The 17271-nt window shown below is 42.2% G+C and overlaps 1 protein-coding gene across 3 annotated transcripts; it reads right to left on the bottom strand.

Moving 5' to 3' along the window:
• Positions 1-3990: 3990 nt before the first annotated feature.
• Positions 3991-16455, bottom strand: sil1 (SIL1 nucleotide exchange factor). Of its 3 annotated transcripts, none has more exons than XM_079668540.1 (12): positions 16219-16455; positions 10416-10543; positions 9950-10076; positions 9352-9457; positions 9162-9255; positions 8954-9040; positions 8288-8383; positions 7088-7209; positions 6152-6248; positions 5908-6072; positions 4540-4704; positions 3991-4439 (listed from the first exon to the last, which is right to left on the bottom strand). In XM_079668540.1, exons 2-12 carry the CDS (start codon positions 10509-10511, stop codon positions 4242-4244), a joined length of 1353 nt encoding a protein of 450 aa, XP_079524666.1. In that variant the 5' UTR covers positions 10512-10543; positions 16219-16455; the 3' UTR covers positions 3991-4241. The 3 variants fall into 3 exon arrangements, with proteins under 3 accessions (XP_079524666.1, XP_079524664.1, XP_079524665.1); XM_079668538.1 differs by having other exon boundaries at positions 10416-10529; positions 16219-16454; XM_079668539.1 differs by having other exon boundaries at positions 10416-10513; positions 16219-16453.
• Positions 16456-17271: the final 816 nt, after the last annotated feature.

The raw sequence follows: 17271 nt of genomic DNA, 5'->3' as shown, positions 1-17271 counted from the left end.
AAAAAGTAAAAACAAGTTTTTTCGTTAGTCAGACGACGAAGTGTGCCCTGTCGCCCAAACTCAATTTGGTGGGGGTGAGAAGAGAGCGCTGGGGGATGAAGGAAGAGTATCCTCAATAGGCACGTTCACACCTAGTACTTTTCCCTCAAAAGTTCCTGTGAATTCTTTACTTCTCATAAACTAAGGCCCCGGCCACACGAGGACGCATACGGCTAAACGCATAGGATTAACGCAAACGCAATCGCAAGAAAGCTTCCGTCCACACGCTATGTTCACCGGATAGTGTCTGTCCACACGAGACAGCTCCGTTTAGCTCCAACCGCTGGAGAAGCTGCAGTATGCAAATGTGCATATGCAGGAGCCTGTACGTGGCACTGTAACTTCCTCCACAAAAGCAGCGAAGAAGCATGGTTGTCATGGTTGCCCTTCTGTTTATTCTCCGCGTTGGGGGCCGAGGGAACCGGGCAGAGTTTTTCGCCAGTCAACGTGTGTTAAAGTTTAAATCTTCCGGACAAAATTATAAAAGTGCCGGTCAAAGGTCTTCTTTGTTATTTATTGAGCTTTAAAACAAATGAATAACAAATGTATATAATATAATAATATAATACATGGAGCCTCTCTTTTTCCTCCCTCTCTTCGGACAGCGTCAGTGTCTGTCTCATGCAGCAGCTGATCCAGTAATGAGTGACCCGGCCGACAGTAAAAATAAACATGTTTATAACTAGTTTAGGTAGTTTGAGAGGTAATTAAAATAGCTAAGGGTGATGATCTGACTTGAAGTGTGTGTTTTGCTCCTTTCACCGCTGCATCACAGCGGGAAGAGCTGCAGGTGAGCAGAGCTGCGTGTCTCCGTCCTGTCAGATTAGACTTCACTCGCGTTTATGTCCATATCGAGAGAAAGATAAATAATCTGAATTCAGTGTGCAGTTTACTTTGACACGGGGTGAGCAGCAGAGGCGGGGAGAGGCGGGGCTATTGCGTCATCATTATCAGAAAAGTATCGTATACGGCTTACACACGGAGCCGTTGGACCCCCCAGAGCGTTGTGTATGCCGTTCTATCCACCTTGGGACCCTCTATCATTTCCGCAGTTCTTTACTGTCATATTCGGTCGTCCTCGTGTGGCCGAACGGTCTATATGACACTAAACAGTAACGCAAACGACCGTTTTCGTCCTCGTGTGGCCGGGGCCTAAGTACAGATCGCGTTCACAGCGGAAATTAGTTCCTGGGGGAGGATTAGTCAAATGAAGCCGCTGACGTCACTTCTTCTACTTCTGCTTTGGGTTTACTGGCAGGCCGCAAACAACTTCACGGCGTAGGCTATACTGCCCATGATACTGCCGCCCAAAATCCCCGGCCGGAAGTCCCCGGAGTTGGGGACTGGCTTCAGACTGGCTTCTGCCATAAGTTAGTCTCTCTGCGTTTCTGCACTGGGCTAATGCTAATGCTAATAATGCAATGCGAGGATAATAAAATGGCGGCTTCACAAAAGTGTTTGGGAGTTTGACGGGGCGTGGTTTGCATTCCGCCCAGCCAATAAGACACAGGAACCTTTTTCTCCCACGAAAGACTGAAAAGGGGGTAAAAAAGGTTCTCTAGAACTAATGTAGTTCCTGGGACTTTTTGGTGTGAACGCAACTAAATTGTAGTTCTCAGGAACCTTTGTGGGAAAAGTACTTGGTGTGAACATGCCCAAGTGGTGTTGATAGGGGGGGTGAAGGGCGGTGGAGACTCCTCGGCTGAAGTCGAATAGTCCATTTAGCTTAGGAACCTTCTTAACGGAGTGAAATGACCCGGAAGTCCCTCAGTGGAAGCCATGATAAGTGCCGTTCGAATTCTCTAGAATGATAGGAAAGGAGGTTTCAAACTTCCTTTATAACCTCCTTTAGCTTAGGAACCACTGGACCTCCCTAACCGAAAGGAGAGGAGAAAATGCTGCCCCACAATGCCTTGTAGCCGCAGCATTTGCCGTCACACAACAGTCGGCCGTTCACGGAAACAAACGATTATGACAGAGAAGTTATATCATGAAAGTTACGGTGCTTATTAAGCATTTTAAAACGTATGTGGTAAGTTGCCAAAGTGCTTTGTTTTGAACGTTCATCAGTATTATAATCAAAAAGAGAAATATGAACATTAGTTTTTACTGAAATGATCAAATAAAGTCAACATTTCACTGAGCTGTGTGGGGTTTCTTCAACTTTTAAAAGATGTTTGAATGGTGATATACACAGTGATAGGTGTTAAAGACTAACGTTTATAATAAATACATTTGTATTAATTTTAAGATATTTTCATACACTCATACATATTGGGATCATTTGTATTAATGTGGACCAGAGAGAGAGGGTGACGAGAATACATTTCACTTTCCTTTTTTATTTCAATTACAACTTTGGTGATGAAGAATATGTTTCTCTGTTGTCCACGTTCATACAGCATAAAACAACAGCAGCAGAGCACGGTGCAGAGACTCTAGATGAGTTTACAGTAGTCCCTCGTTCTTATTAAACATCCACGTAGTCCGTTGTTTAGAACACTGTAGTTTCCATAGTTTCACCAAGACGCACACAATGACGTCCGCTGGCGCATCATAAACACGTTGGATAGTGAAAGTGCATTTGGATTTTCTAAAGTACCGCAGTCTCTTCTCCTGAGTCCTTTTGAATTCTCCTATCCACTATCCCTTAACCCCGTGACGTTTCACTCAGAGGTCAAGGACTAGGAGATAGGGTTAGAACTTAGGAGCTGATTTTTAAACTATCCGACCGCAACCCTCCATTTGTCTCATTGGTCTTCCATAATCAAAACATTCCTCAGACGGGTGCAGTGATACTTCTTCATGGTTTTCAGCGTGATGTGTTGTGTCTTTCCCCTGTTTGGATTCTTCTTGTCGCTTGTCCTGAAGTGAAGTGTAAAATGAGTAGCCTACTGACTGTCTAATAACAGTAACGGATAAACATCTGCAAAAAGTATATTAACACATACATTTTGAATTTCCTACTCCATTTCTGCCTATGATTCATGTGTGTTTAAGGTGTTAATATTACAAAGATGGTACAAATATATTGATATCACCCTTGCTTTATTGTATGCTCTGCGAAAAATCTAGTCCACATTTGGTGACATTCTGATAATTATTTCCAGAGATGCATTGGATAAGGCCCCCTTCAGAGGAGCCTACATTTGCACTATTTTCGGCAGGGGTATCTCAACTTTTAGGGGCCTTAGTTCCTCTATTAATATGCTTACACTCATTTTTGACAACTAGTGCAGTAACTATGCTACGCTGCTGAAAACCAAGAGCAACTATTGCTTATTACTAATATAAAACGTGTCGCACGCTATTTTCAGAACATTTAAACCAGGGGTGTCACCTGGGTGTCACATTCAATTTCATCGTGGGCCACATTAGTGTTAAGGTTGCACTCAAAGGGCCGGATGTAACTATATAAATATATAAAATAATGTATTATATTACATTATTGCCTCTGAATTGGATTATTATTGGATAGGGTAATAACTTAGTAATTAACTACGTCTGAAAGCAGAAGTTAGTCTAGGGCAAATAATTGCAAGTCTCTTCAGTGCACATTTCACAAAAGGAGATGCATTGTGGGACAAGTAGTTTATGGGCAACGTGATCCTGTAAAGTGGCATGTAACCGTATAATAAACGTATTATATTATTTGCAAGTTCTTGCGGGGCCACATCAAATGAAGTCGAGGGCCGGATTTGGCCCCCGGGCCTTGAGTTTGACACCCCTGATTTAAACAAATGATCCCAATGCAAAGTGGTAGGGACCAAATTGGCCACTTCCAAAAGTGGAGGGGACATGTCCCCAGCGTCCCCAGTATAAATGAAGCACAGCACACACACATTCCTGAATCACATGGCTTCATGGATTAAAGCTTCATCTTCTTCTCAATCATTTCTGGTTTGTTTTGTAGGTGACATTCCAGGCAGGAGATCCAAAAACATAACACCATCATTTTTAAAATAATAATTTATTCTTAAACTCTGAAAACAGAGTCAAACATTTTACAATGACAACACCAAAAAGAGAAAAGGTTATTCTGATCCCAAACCCACAATCTGATGCCACAGGTCCATCCTGGTTTTGAACTTTATTCAGTAGATGAAGTTTCGGGAGTGTGTCCTTGTGTTCATGGTTATTTCAGAAGTCTGTGCACTATCTGTATGTAGAGCTGAGTTCAAGGCCACTGAGCGCTCCTCTGCTCATCGGAGTTTGACGTGTAGAGCGTTTATAAGGTCCATCATCTCTTCAAAGTATTCGTTCTCCTCTCCGAGGATCATCTGGGACTGGATCATGTCCTGGTACTGTTCTCTGAGCAGGAGCAGCGAGGCCTTCAGGGAGCTGTGAGAGCGGTACTGATCCACACACACCGGTGCCAGCGCCAACATGGCCCGCAGAGCCTGGGGGGGGGGGGGGGGGGGCATGACACACACACACAATTTATTTGACTGAAGCAAACACTGAAGCCTTCCAGCCTCAGACCTTTTCTCAGCACTGCACCTTCTCTCTGAAGTCGTGCTCGGTGGAGTCCAGCAGCTCTGGGATCAGACTGCACCATCCCTCCTCCAGCAGCCCCTCCCTCAGGGACACCAGAGAGTACTGCCGCAGAAGCTCCTGGTGGGAGGCGTGCAGCCCCGGGTCCAGACCGGCCTGGGAGATCAGCTCCTGGAGCGGGAGGAGAGCAGCGTCACACACTGATTCACTACCACCAGAACACTGTGTGTGTATGTGATGGCAATGATTTATTCATTCAAATGTACTTGTATTATTATTATTTGAATTATTTCAATACCATTGAAAAGATACAGAAATATAAGCTGGGAAGGATGAGGCAGAAAACCCACTACACTTATTGGAAGCCTCTACCTCAATAATAATACAATTCACAATGTTTTAGAGAAGACAAGACTCCCAAAATCATATGGAATCAACAGTGATGGACAACATACAGTAAAAACAACAATATTACTCACAAAATGGTATGCGTGTGTGAAGGGGATGTTGGTGTTTGACCTGCAATGACTCCTAAGCAATAGCATACTAAATGTGCCTATGAGTGAACAGCAGATCAATGGTCATTTAGGTGTTTCTATGACTTTAGAGGAACAGTGCTTGGTCAGGTTGGAAAAGCCTCCTTACAACTGAGTATGAGTATCGGGGTTAATGGTTAAGAACAAGCCCCTGTCCTAGATGCAGTGGTGGGATGTATTAAAGTGCAGTAACTCAAGTACTGTATCATATTGACTACTTTATACTGCACTACATTATTGAAGTACATATTGCACTTTTTACTTCACTACATTTATCTGACAGCTTTAGTCAGTTTTCAAATGTCTAAATGCCATTTATCTGCATTGTCCCCTTTGCTGTGACACTGTACATGTTCCCTCTGTGGGACGAATATAGGATATCTTAATCAGATTGTTAGCTAATACGAAATGTAAATACACCAATAAATAAACATTGACCAATAAGTAAATACATCCAGCAGCTGTATACACATTGTATTAAATTAGCTCCACACTTACCAGCTGGGATGAATACATGAATGCGTCAATAATCATAATCCAGTAATTGAACATATATGATTCTGAAATTAGCTATTGTACTAAACAAGTATGTGTACTTTTGATACTTAAGCATATTTTAAAGCGAAACCTTAGCGTTTTTACTCAAGTATGGCTTTGAATGCAGGAATTTCTACCGAGTGTATCATCTGAGAACTGTTTTGTGACCTGTAAGTGATGTAACCCTTTTAGACGCTGTGTGTAACTGGGGGCCACAAATACAAAGAGTGTGTTTCTGTGCATTGCTTTCCTAACTCCTCATGTCTGAAGACAGCAGTTTTTATATTGCGACGACAGGTACCTTCTCACTGATCATGTCGTAGAGCATGGTGACGATACGAGTGCGCAGGACCCCCCCTCGGTCCCCCCTGAACAGCTCCGACAGCACCTGCAGCCCTCCCCGGGACAGGAAGTGGCGCTGGGCGAAGGGGAAGTTGCGTAAGAGGGAGGCCACTGCAAAGAGAACCTGGAAAGAAGAATATCCAACATTATTTTTACAGCTCTGCTTCACAACATATCACTGAAGTGCAGCTGTGTGTGAGCACCTTCTTCTTGACCCACAGCGGCTGATCTGTGGCCAGCATGGTGAGCAGCGTCTGCAGAGCCCCCCCCTCCATGGCCTTCACCTGGACCTCCGGGTTACTGCAGGACAAAACATCCGTCAGTCACCACCATTACATCCTCTCTGAGTGTGAGCATAGCTTACAAGAGGCAACCTTTGGGAGAGGGTAATGAAACCAACCAATTTGATTTCCTTTTTTTTTTTAAAGGGGGACATGTAGAGTAAAAGCAGTTTCGCTAACAAAATATGCTGTATTTTTATTTATGCAAATGAAATCAAAATAGATGAAGAAATATCAGGCAAGTGTTAAATAATAGTACCAGAGCATTTCCACTGAAACATAACATATTTTAATACAGTCCATAGACAGCACACAAGGCAAAGTGTCCAACCTGTGTGTAAACCTGAACCAGCTGTTTGTTATGAGGTAGAGATGGGACTTGTAGTCGGAGACGAGGAGGGTTGTAGGCAGTGTTAACTTCACATTTTAATATCTTTTGTTTAATTATATTTTTACTGAATGAGTGGGGGTTTGAATACATTATATTCACAAATTCAACACCACACAAAATGTCACTTCCTCCAAAAAAAAGAAATATATACAAATATATATGAAAACAAAATTATAAATACATGAGCTAAAGAATAACAAGGTTGATGCAAAATGCATCCCCACTCATTCAAAAATATCCATCTACAGAGCTTTGTAAATTGTGTTCCATATTTAGTGGAATTGTTTTCCTTTATTACTCTCTACTGACATTGTTGTTTCAATGTTCAAATCATATTTCATTTACCAGGAGCTTCCTTATATTTCCAGCTTTACAACATCAACTTCTTAAACAAGGCGTTTGCCCTCCAGTTGTGTTTCTTATTTTCTGGGTAAAGACATCCTCAGGCCAGAGCGGGGCAGCGGTACCTGGACACAGCTGATCCCAGGACGAAAGCGGAGCTCTCCTGCAGTCTGAAGTCAGAGCTGTTCAGGGTCTCCACCACCAGCTGCAGCCCCCCCATGGAGCACAGGTTCTGAGCGTTGTCCACCTAACGAGCAGAGGAAGAAAGGTCAATCTCAAGCCCCGGCCCCACGAGGACGAAAACGGTCGTTTGCGTTACTGTTTAGTGTCATATAGACCATTCGGCCACACTAGGACGACCGAATATGACAGTAAACAACTGCGGAAACGATAACGGGTCCCAAGGTGGATAGAACGGCATACGCAACGCTCTGGGGGGTCCAACGGCTCCGTGTGTAAGCCCTATACGATCATTTTCTGATAATGATGAGGCAATAGCCCCGCCTCTCCCCACCTCTGCTGCTCACCCCGCGTCAAAGTAAACTGCACACTGAATTGAGATCATTTATCTTTCTCTCGATATGGACATAAACGCGAGTGAAGTCTAATCTGACAGGACGGAGACACGCAGCTCTGCTCACCTGCAGCTCGTCCTGCTGTGATGCAGCGGTGAACAGAGCAAAAGACACACTTCAAGTCAGATCATCACCCTTAGCTATTTTAATTACCTCTCAAACTACCTAAACTAGTTATAAACATGTTTATTTTTACTGTCGGGTCACTCATTACTGGATCAGCTGCTGCATGAGACAGACACTGACGCTGTCCGAAGAGAGGGAGGACAAAGAGAGGCTCCATGTATTATATTATATTATATAGAGTCGTTATTCATTTGTTTTAAAGCTCAATAAATAACAAAGAAGACCTTTGACCGGCACTTTTATAATTTTGTCCAGAAGATTTCAACTTTAACACACGTTGACTGGCGAAAAACTCTGCCCGGTTCCCTCGGCCCCCACCGCGGAGATTAAACAGAAGGGCAACCATGACGACCATGCTTCTTCGCTGCTTTTGTGCAGGAAGTTACAGCGCCACGTACAGGCTCCTGCATATGTAACGCAGCTTCTCCAGCGGTTGGAGCTAAACGGAGCTATCTCGTGTGGACAGACACTATCCGGTGAACATAGCGTGTGGACGGAAGCTTTTTTGCGATTGCGTTTGCGTTAATCCTATGCGTTTTGCCGTATGCGTCCTCGTGGGGCCGGGGCCTCAGAATACATGCGTCAGTGTGTGTAGGTGTTAATGTGTGTGAGTGTGTGTGTGACCTGATGCACCAAGTACTCCAGCTCCAGCAGGATGCTCAGCCTCTGCTCCGTGGTGCTGCTGCTGCTGTTAAACTGCTCCAGCAGACGCCTCATTATCTGCACAACAACAGTCATTCAGCTCAACTGCAGACTGAAGGACAGCTGGTCATGACCAGGCTTCAACATTTTGATTTCATTTAGAGCATGGCCACTTTAAGCAGGTGGTGTCTTTATGTCAAACTTGAGCTCTCTGCTTGCTGGAAGCTGTCTCCACTTCAGTAATGGTTCAATTAAAGCACTAATAATGCTTTGATTAGACCTTATGGTCTGTGTTCACTACGTGCCCTATTCTACGCAACAGCCTCTCTTTTTAACTGTTCCCATTGAGAAGAGAGCCCATGCCGTCACATGCACACTGCGCCCAGCGTCTTGGTTTGGAGCGGTCGCACAGCTATTTTGTGAGGCCGCTCCGAGCACTGGAAGAATACTTTTTTAGAAAAGCGCCTCTGACAGTTTACAACACAACAGTTTACAGCTAGAAATTCAATTTATACAAACGGATAACAGATTTTATTTTACCCAAGGACATTTTCCCAGATAGCGCTCATAAAAAAAAGAACCTCTCAGTTTGTCCTGAATCACATCCCTTTGTCACTAAAGAAATGACTTCTCTAACGTGTGATGTACCTGATCATCCGTCTGTACCAGCAGGTCCAGCTCATTCATCTCTCTCTTCAACTCCTCCATGGGACGGAACCGGGACGCCACCGAGTCCTCGTAAGTAGAACAAATATACCATTCTATAGAGGTCATAACACATTTATGGCAGCTTTTCCACTCAGTGCACAGTGTGTCGCTAGAGTAATTAAATATACAACATGCACTGTGCGGTTACCTGGTGCTCTGCGCTCTCCGGCTTCATGTCCTCCTTTATCTTCTTCATGACCCGTTTGAGCTCCTCCGGACTGATGGAGGTCTCTTCTGTCTCTCTGCTCACATACAACACATTCACAGTCACTCTCTCACAGCAGCAGACTTCAGATCAGCTGGACAGGAAGTCCTGCAGGTAGAGACTCTGGACCTACCTGTGCTCCTGGTCCAGATATTTGAGCTGCTCCTCTCCCAGCCGTACCTCCCTCTGACCCGTCTGCAGGTTCAGCCGTACATGAGAGCCTGCGGGCACCGCCTGACCTACACACACACACGCACATACCATTTATACATCACTTCAGGGGACATTACATTGACTTACATGCATTTCCTGGAGACTTATCCTAACCTTAACCATAACCAACACATGCCTAACCCTAACCAAGTTTTCATCCTAAAATGAATGATTCCCCTTCATTATGTCCCCATAAGGGGGGCGAGTCCCCACAAGTGACTGTGTAAACAGATTTAGGTCCCCACAAGGATGGAAATGCTAGGACACACACACACACACACACACACACACACACACACACACACACACACACACACACACACACACACACACACACACACACACACACACACACACACACACACACACACACACACACACACACACACACACACACACACACACACACACACACACACACACACACACACACACACACACACACACACACACACACACACACACACACACACACACACACACACACAAAGTACCTCTACAGTCCTTCAGTATTTTACCTGGTTTGAGTGTTTGCCACTCCTCTGTAGGCTGGACCACCTCGAAGTCTCCTTCATCTCCTACATCCGTCACCTCCACTTCTCCTTCTCCTTCAGTATTCTCCACCACAGCTAGGGCAGAGTCAGACTGCAAACACACACAACTAGAGCATGTATTCTCTGGTGTACTGGCCAACAACCTTTTTAAAGATATGATGAAAAAACAAACGGCATGACACTATAGTCATCCTCAAGCTAACTTGCAACTGTACTACTTGTCCCTGGACTGTCTTGGAACAGAGACCTAGCTTCCATCACCTTGTTTGACATCTTACTGGCCTAAAATATTCAAGATTAGTCAATTAACCTCGGAGGTCAGGGAAGACCCGCTTCCTGACTGATAATATCACTAATTTTACCTCAGTGAAAACTGTAATTCCAACATAACACAACACGAGAAAAAGCTGTATAATCCAGTATAACTCACCTTCTGGCTGAGAGTGCTGGTCATGTGACAGCAGAGCAGCAGGAAGAGAGCCAGAGAGCTGAGAGGAGCTGCAGAGCGGCTGGGGACCAGCTGCATGACTGAAACACACAGCACCTGGATGTGAAGAACTATCATTTAAGGATTCGTTATCACAAGTATATCTAATTGCTGTTCCTGATTTCAAGTATATTTCAAATGTATTTTTAAAAGTTTATTTAAAAAAAGGCACAAATAACTAAATAAATACAGATATTAAGTGAACATAGAAATAGCATTTGATTGTAAGTGTATTGTATCCATAGAGTGCTTTTAGAGGTCATTTGAAAATACTTTTAGTGGCAATAATTTGTTTGAAAGTATAATTTTGGTTAGTTTTCTTTATTAAAATGTACATCATTAGAAGTAAATAAAAGTACAAGCAGTGAACTTTTAAATAACTGTATTTAAATCTGTATCTTCTACAATCTGCCTGATAAAGTGTCCTTGGGAAGGATGCTAACAAAAACAAGTTCTCCCTAGGTGCACACTTAACATATAAGTTTCTGTAAATTAAGTACAATAATAGTATTGAAAAAGTATGACATTATTCAACCCTACCTCCCTGTAGTTAAAACACATTTAATATATATATATATATATATACATATACAGTGGGGCAAAAAAGTAATTAGTCAGTCACCAAATGTGCAAGTTCTCCCACTTAAAACGATGAGAGAGGCCTGTGATTTTCATCCTAGGTATACCTCAACTTTGAGAGACAAAATGAGAAAGAAAAAAATCCAGAAAATCACATTGTCTGATTTTTAAAGAATTTATTTGCAAATTATGTTGGAAAATAAGTATTTGGTCAATAACAAAAGTTCATCAATACTCTGTTATATACCCTTTGTTGGCAATGACAGAGGTCAAACGTTTTCTGTAAGTCTTCACAAGGTTTTCACACACTGTTGCTGGTATTTTTGCCCATTCCTCCATGCAGATCTCCTCTAGAGCAGTGATGTTTTGGCGCTGTCGCTTGGCAACACAGACTTTCAACTCCCTCCAAAGATTTTCTATGGGGTTGAGATCTGGAGACTGGCTAGGCCACTCCAGGACCTTGAAATGCTTCTTACGAAGCCACTCCTTCGTTGCCCGGGCGGTGTGTTTGGGATCATTGTCATGCTGAAAGACCCAGCCACGTTTCATCTTCAATGCCCTTGCTGATGGAAGGAGGTTGTCACTCAAAATCTCACGATACATGGCCCCATTCATTCTTTCGCTTACACAGATCAGTCGTCCTGGTCCCTTTGCAGAAAAACAGCCCCAAAGCATGATGTTTCCACCCCCATGTTTCACAGTAGGTATGTTGTTCTTTGGATGCAACTCAGCATTCTTTCTCCTCCAAACACGCAGTGTTTACCCTATATACAAATAGTGGCGGTGCAGCGCCGCTGCTGAAATATGAGCGCCGCTGCTAGGGGGCGCCAGCCAGGTACCAAAAAAAAATATATATATTTATTTATTTTACTTTTTTCTTTTTTTCTTAAAATAATAATAAGTGGTGACCCTTTTTCATTTTTGATTGTTTGTGATGTGGATTTGTAGTATTTGTGTTACTGTATGTTCAATAAAGGTGTATTTTTGCAAAATGTTGAGACATTGCCACTGTATGTACTAGGCAGGGCCCATTTCTGGCATAGGCGGTCGCCTAGGGCGCCAGATCTGGGGGGCGGTGCGCTGGTAGCTCTGGGAGGGAAAAAACATTTTTGACCGTTGGCGCTCATCCAAATGTTCGGCCTTGATGTAACAACATTCATAATTAAGTAAATGTAACACCCTTTTCACCCCGGTTACACGTTTAATTTGCCCTGTATGGTGGGCGCTGTAAGTGTAAGTGATGAAAGTGGGGGATGTTGGCTTATCAGGCGCCTGCAGCTCACAGCCAAAGTGCGAGCGTGGTAGCGAGAGAGCGAGCAAGGGAGAGGGCGCACCGGTACCGGTGCTGTTGTTATTAGAATCTGGTGCTAGCTGCGCTAACGGATATAAGATGTAGATGTTTCTACAACCAGGGTGGAGGAGAGCTCTCCTGTCAGACTGAGAGGCTCAGTGAGGTGAAGGACTCTCTGAGTATTTAGATAGTTAATTTTAGTCTAAGTTATCTCAGTGGGTCTCAAACGTTTTGACCACAAATTATGTAAACACATATATCCAAGGCACTCCTTTATAATTAAAACAGGTTTGAAATCATTCCAATGTATACTATAGGACAGTGGTTCCCAACCGGTGTGCCGCGGCACACTGGGGTGCCGCGAGCACTGTCCAAGTGTGCTGCAAAAAAACGTATTTTTATGTATTTAATAAACTTCACTTCATATACACTTTATTTTATTACATTTACAATGGAGTTCATAAGCTAATAAAACATATATTGTTCAGATTTAGAAATATTAAACAGCTTAAATTCTCATGATTTACGTCAGCCGTCATTGTTTACGGTGTGCAGAGCAGCTTTTTATCCTCGCGCCAAATAATTTCAAGATGGATCGTTACGTAGTGACAATAAATAAAGAAACACCCCAGCCCTCAACAACACAGGCAGGGATGACAGAACATGATGGCACAGCAGTGCAAAAGAAGTCTAAAATAACATTGATATCAGCCACAAGTTTAAACAGCAGAGCTCAGGATGAACTCGCAGAGCTATCTATGGACCGCTCCCTGAAACTGAAGCACGGGGAACTACGTCTGGATATATTTTTGGCTGCTTGTGGGACACGAGTATCCATCCCTCTCAGAGAGTACCATCAAGGTGCTTTTACAGTTTCTAACCTCCTACTTGTGCGAGCTGGCGTTTTCCTCACTCGCATATGTCAAAAACAAGACCCGGACCCGGCTGTCAGTGGAGCAGGACCTCCGCGTTGCGCTGTCCACTATCCCCCCACGCATCAAGAGACTCTGCTCACAAAAGCAGGCACAAGTGTCGCACTAGCACCGTGTAACGGTCTGAGAAATGTTTATGTTTGGATGTTCATTTGTTTGCCTTTCTTATAAATGTATGATTTATGATTTTGTCAATCAGTATTATCTGGATAGCGAAATGCAGAATGTTTCATATTTGGGATGTGGTTGAAGAGTCACATGACCAAAGTCAGGTCAGAGGGCATTGTTTCATCCCTCCAATTCTATTAAGTTATTATTTAATCTAAGTGATCATAGGCCTGCCTCTTTTGAAATCCAAATGTAAAATAATAACTGTATTGATATGTATTCGTGTTTTTACACAGGTAGGCCTACTATGTTCAGCCAAAACAAAAGAGCCTACTTAGTAGGCCTGTTTATAATATTGAATTCATCATAGAAATGGTGTTGACATTTTTAGTCTGGTTCTTGTTATTATGTGTGAATACATTATTTGTTCTATAAAATGTTCTATTCAATTAAATACACATTTGAAAACCAATTTATGGTGTATTTAAGGTTTTTAGTTTAAGCTCTAAAGTGGTTTTTAAATCTACAAAAAGTTGGGGTGCCTTGGGGTCGAGAAATATTTTCAGGGGTGCATTGGTAAAAAAAAGGTTGGGAACCACTGCTATAGGACAGTAAACCAAAAATATCGTTTAAAGCTGGAGAGATACAAAAATATGCATAAATAAATAAATGTTAACTGGGTAAAATAAGATATGAATGAACAACAAAAATTAAATAAGCTACATTTATTTGTTATTGGCTATGGTAGGTTATTGGTTATGTTCATATACTTATTTGATTATTAAAATGTAAACCAATCTTTTTCATATGGGCGTTTTAGAGTTATACACCCTAGATCAGGTCTCTAGTAATTGTGTGTTCAAAGTGCACCAGATTGAAGCATTTTAGCGTAAAATGTTCCAAAATAAATCTTCCCGGGGGAGCATACCCCCGGACCCCCCTAGAGGATGTGACGTTCACCCCCCAATTCCAACAAGTTCATACAATACTAAATACATTTGAAGCGATTTTGACGTCTATTACCTATGTCAATAAGTTTCTGTTTTTGCAGTGTATTTGTCTTTTATTCTTTACAAATAAAATGTCGCCTAAAATCTCAACTAGGGCAGCAAATTGTCTAGAACCGGCCCTGGTACTAGGCCTCAAGAGCCTTTCTTGTGCTGACACATAGAAACAAATTGGCAGGGCGCACTTCGCACACACTAAAAGATTCCACGCGCTCCGCGCTCACATTATGCTGGGCCCACGTGCCTTAGCACCGCTGCTATGACTCCATCCTAGGGGAAACACTGACACGTCTAACCAAAAAGTTATATTTTGGTTTCATCTGACCATATGACATTCTCCCAATCCTCTTCTGGATCATCTAAATGCTCTCTAGCAAACTTCAGACGGGCCTGGACATGTACTGGCTTAAGCAGGGGGACACGTCTGGCACTGCAGGATTTGAGTCCCTGGCGGCGTAGTGTGTTACTGATGGTAGCCTTTGTTACTTTGGTCCCAGCTCTCTGCAGGTTCTTGTGATCATTTTGACCCCACGGGGTGAGATCTTGTGTGGAGCCCCAGATCGAGGGAGATTATCAGTAGTCTTGTATGTCTTCCATTTTCTAATAATTGTTCCCACAGTTGATTTCTTCACACCAAGCTGCTTACCTATTGCAGATTCAGTCTTCCCAGCCTGGTGCATGTCTACAATTTTGTTTCTGGTGTCCTTTGACAGCTCTTTGGTCTTGGCCATAGTGGAGTTTGGAGTGTGACTGTTTGAGGTTGTGGACAGGTGTCTTTTATACTGATAACTAGTTCAAACAGGTGCCATTAATACAGTTAACAAGTGGAGGACAGAGGAGGCTCTTAAAGAAGAAGTTACAGGTCTGTGAGAGCCAGAAATCGTGTTTGTTTGTAAGTGACCAAATACTTATTTTCCACCATAATTTGCAAATAAATTCTTCAAAAATCACACAATGTGATTTTCTGGATTTTTTTTTCTCCTTTTGTCTCTCATAGTTGAGGTATACCTTGGATGAAAATGACATGCCTCTCTCATCTTTTTAAGTGGGAGAACTTGCACATTTGGTGGCTGACTAAATAATGTTTTGCCCCACTGTATGTATATATATATATATATATATATATATATATATATATATACATACATATACATATATACACATATATATATATATATATATACATACATATACATATATACACATATATATATATACATATATATATACACATATATATACACATATATATATATATACACATATATATACATATATATATATATATATATATATATATACACATGTATATATATTTATTCTTTACAAACACTGGGGGGGACCGGGGGGACACATGAACACTGAGCTTGACCCCCCTCCCCCTCCAGTGGCCCCCTCCAAGCAGATATGTTAGTGCTGAGTGAATGTTTTTTTCATTCTGTCACAAAAACACAAACATCAATCATAGTATTTCCTGTTGTTTTGCTTTCTATGACTTTAAACTGGACCAACATTTTGAAATCTTGAACACTATCTTTTTCTCCTTTGTCCAAAATTAAATATGTCCCTCATTTATTTATTAGAATATAAAGATAGGATGCTCTTATGTGTGTATTATCATCCTGTGCGCGCCCCCGCCTCTGTGTGCGACCAGCACGTGTAGTAACATGTCCGATAGATACAGATAAGATACATACAGATAGTGACACTTTGTTGACAGCCTGCCTTCATGTCTGACAGCTGATAGGAGAGCAAACCCTGTAGCATTTTAGAGAACTACCTTATTATTAGAAGAAAAAACAACAGCAGTAACTTTAACAACAGCTCACCTGTTTGACTGAAACAGAAGAGACGCAGAAAGAAGTCAGAAACGCGCTGTCACTTCATCTCATGGACGTGAAGATTCATCTGGAGACCTGCCGAACACTGTGCTTCCCGCATCCTCACACATCTTAGCTCTCATTGGTCCACGTTCTTCTTCTTCTTCTTCTTTGTGATGTACTGGCGCTTTGCAATTGGTCCCATGGATGTATAATAGGAACGTATTGGTCCACGACGGACTTCTTCTTCTACTTTAAAAACAATACAACCGCTGTAAAGCTACACTGAGCATTACTACCACCTGCTGTTAGGGAGCGGTTATTATTCCATATGGCTCTACTACAGACATTTAACTGATAGTGACAACAAGCATAGCGTTCCAATACCTACCGTACTATTTAGAATACCAGGGAAACACTTATTGTGCATTCCCGATTCCCATGTACTATTAAGTAGGCCTACCTTATAGGTTAGTATGCCAGAGAAAGATATACTATGTGTTCCAAGCATACTGCCGAAATAAAATGATACATTTAATTTGAACTGCGTTCCGATATCTATACCGCTGTACTTTATTGATTAGTATGCTAGAGAAGATGTATGGTGTTTCATTTTTAAACCGTTCTATTTAGTACCACTCTAATCATTATGCTAGAGGAAAAAGTAAAGTGTGTTCCAATACCCAATACAATACAATTTAGTAATGTACTAATTAGTATTACTATGCCAGAATAAGATCTAATACAGCATTTATGTTTAAATGCGTGTACATGTACAGCACAACATGAACTGTTGACTTTGTTCTACCTTTATCAGAGCTAATGTTTCAAGCTCAACTTGTTTGTATTAAAAGCTCTGTACACCAACACATTGTACGCTTTCTGCTCTCAGGAGGGACACAGTAAATCATCCAGTTCAACATGACCTCAACGTCTAGTTGCCATCATTGTGAACCTGGAAATGTTGAGTACACCAAAGTTTTAAGTTAGAAATGTTTCTATGTGCTGGGGACCTGTACTATACATTTCTAACATAAGACTTTGGGGTACTCAACATTTCCA

Source organism: Notothenia rossii (assembly GCF_949606895.1).
Source record: "Notothenia rossii genome assembly, chromosome: 3".
In the NCBI taxonomy this organism is placed as follows: Eukaryota; Metazoa; Chordata; class Actinopteri; order Perciformes; family Nototheniidae; genus Notothenia; species Notothenia rossii.
This window is presented reverse-complemented; position numbering and strand designations above follow the sequence as displayed.

Excerpts from the sequence above, each read along its gene's own strand:
- sil1 (XM_079668540.1), bottom strand. The coding sequence starts at position 10,511 with ATGCAGCTGGTCCCCAGCCGCTCTGCAGCTCCTCTCAGCTCTCTGGCT. Across the intron at positions 9,041-9,161 it reads CGGAGAGCGCAGAGCACCAG|GACTCGGTGGCGTCCCGGTT; the intron begins GTAACCGCACAG and ends TCTACTTACGAG. Across the intron at positions 6,249-7,087 it reads CTGGGATCAGCTGTGTCCAG|TAACCCGGAGGTCCAGGTGA; the intron begins GTACCGCTGCCC and ends TTTGTCCTGCAG.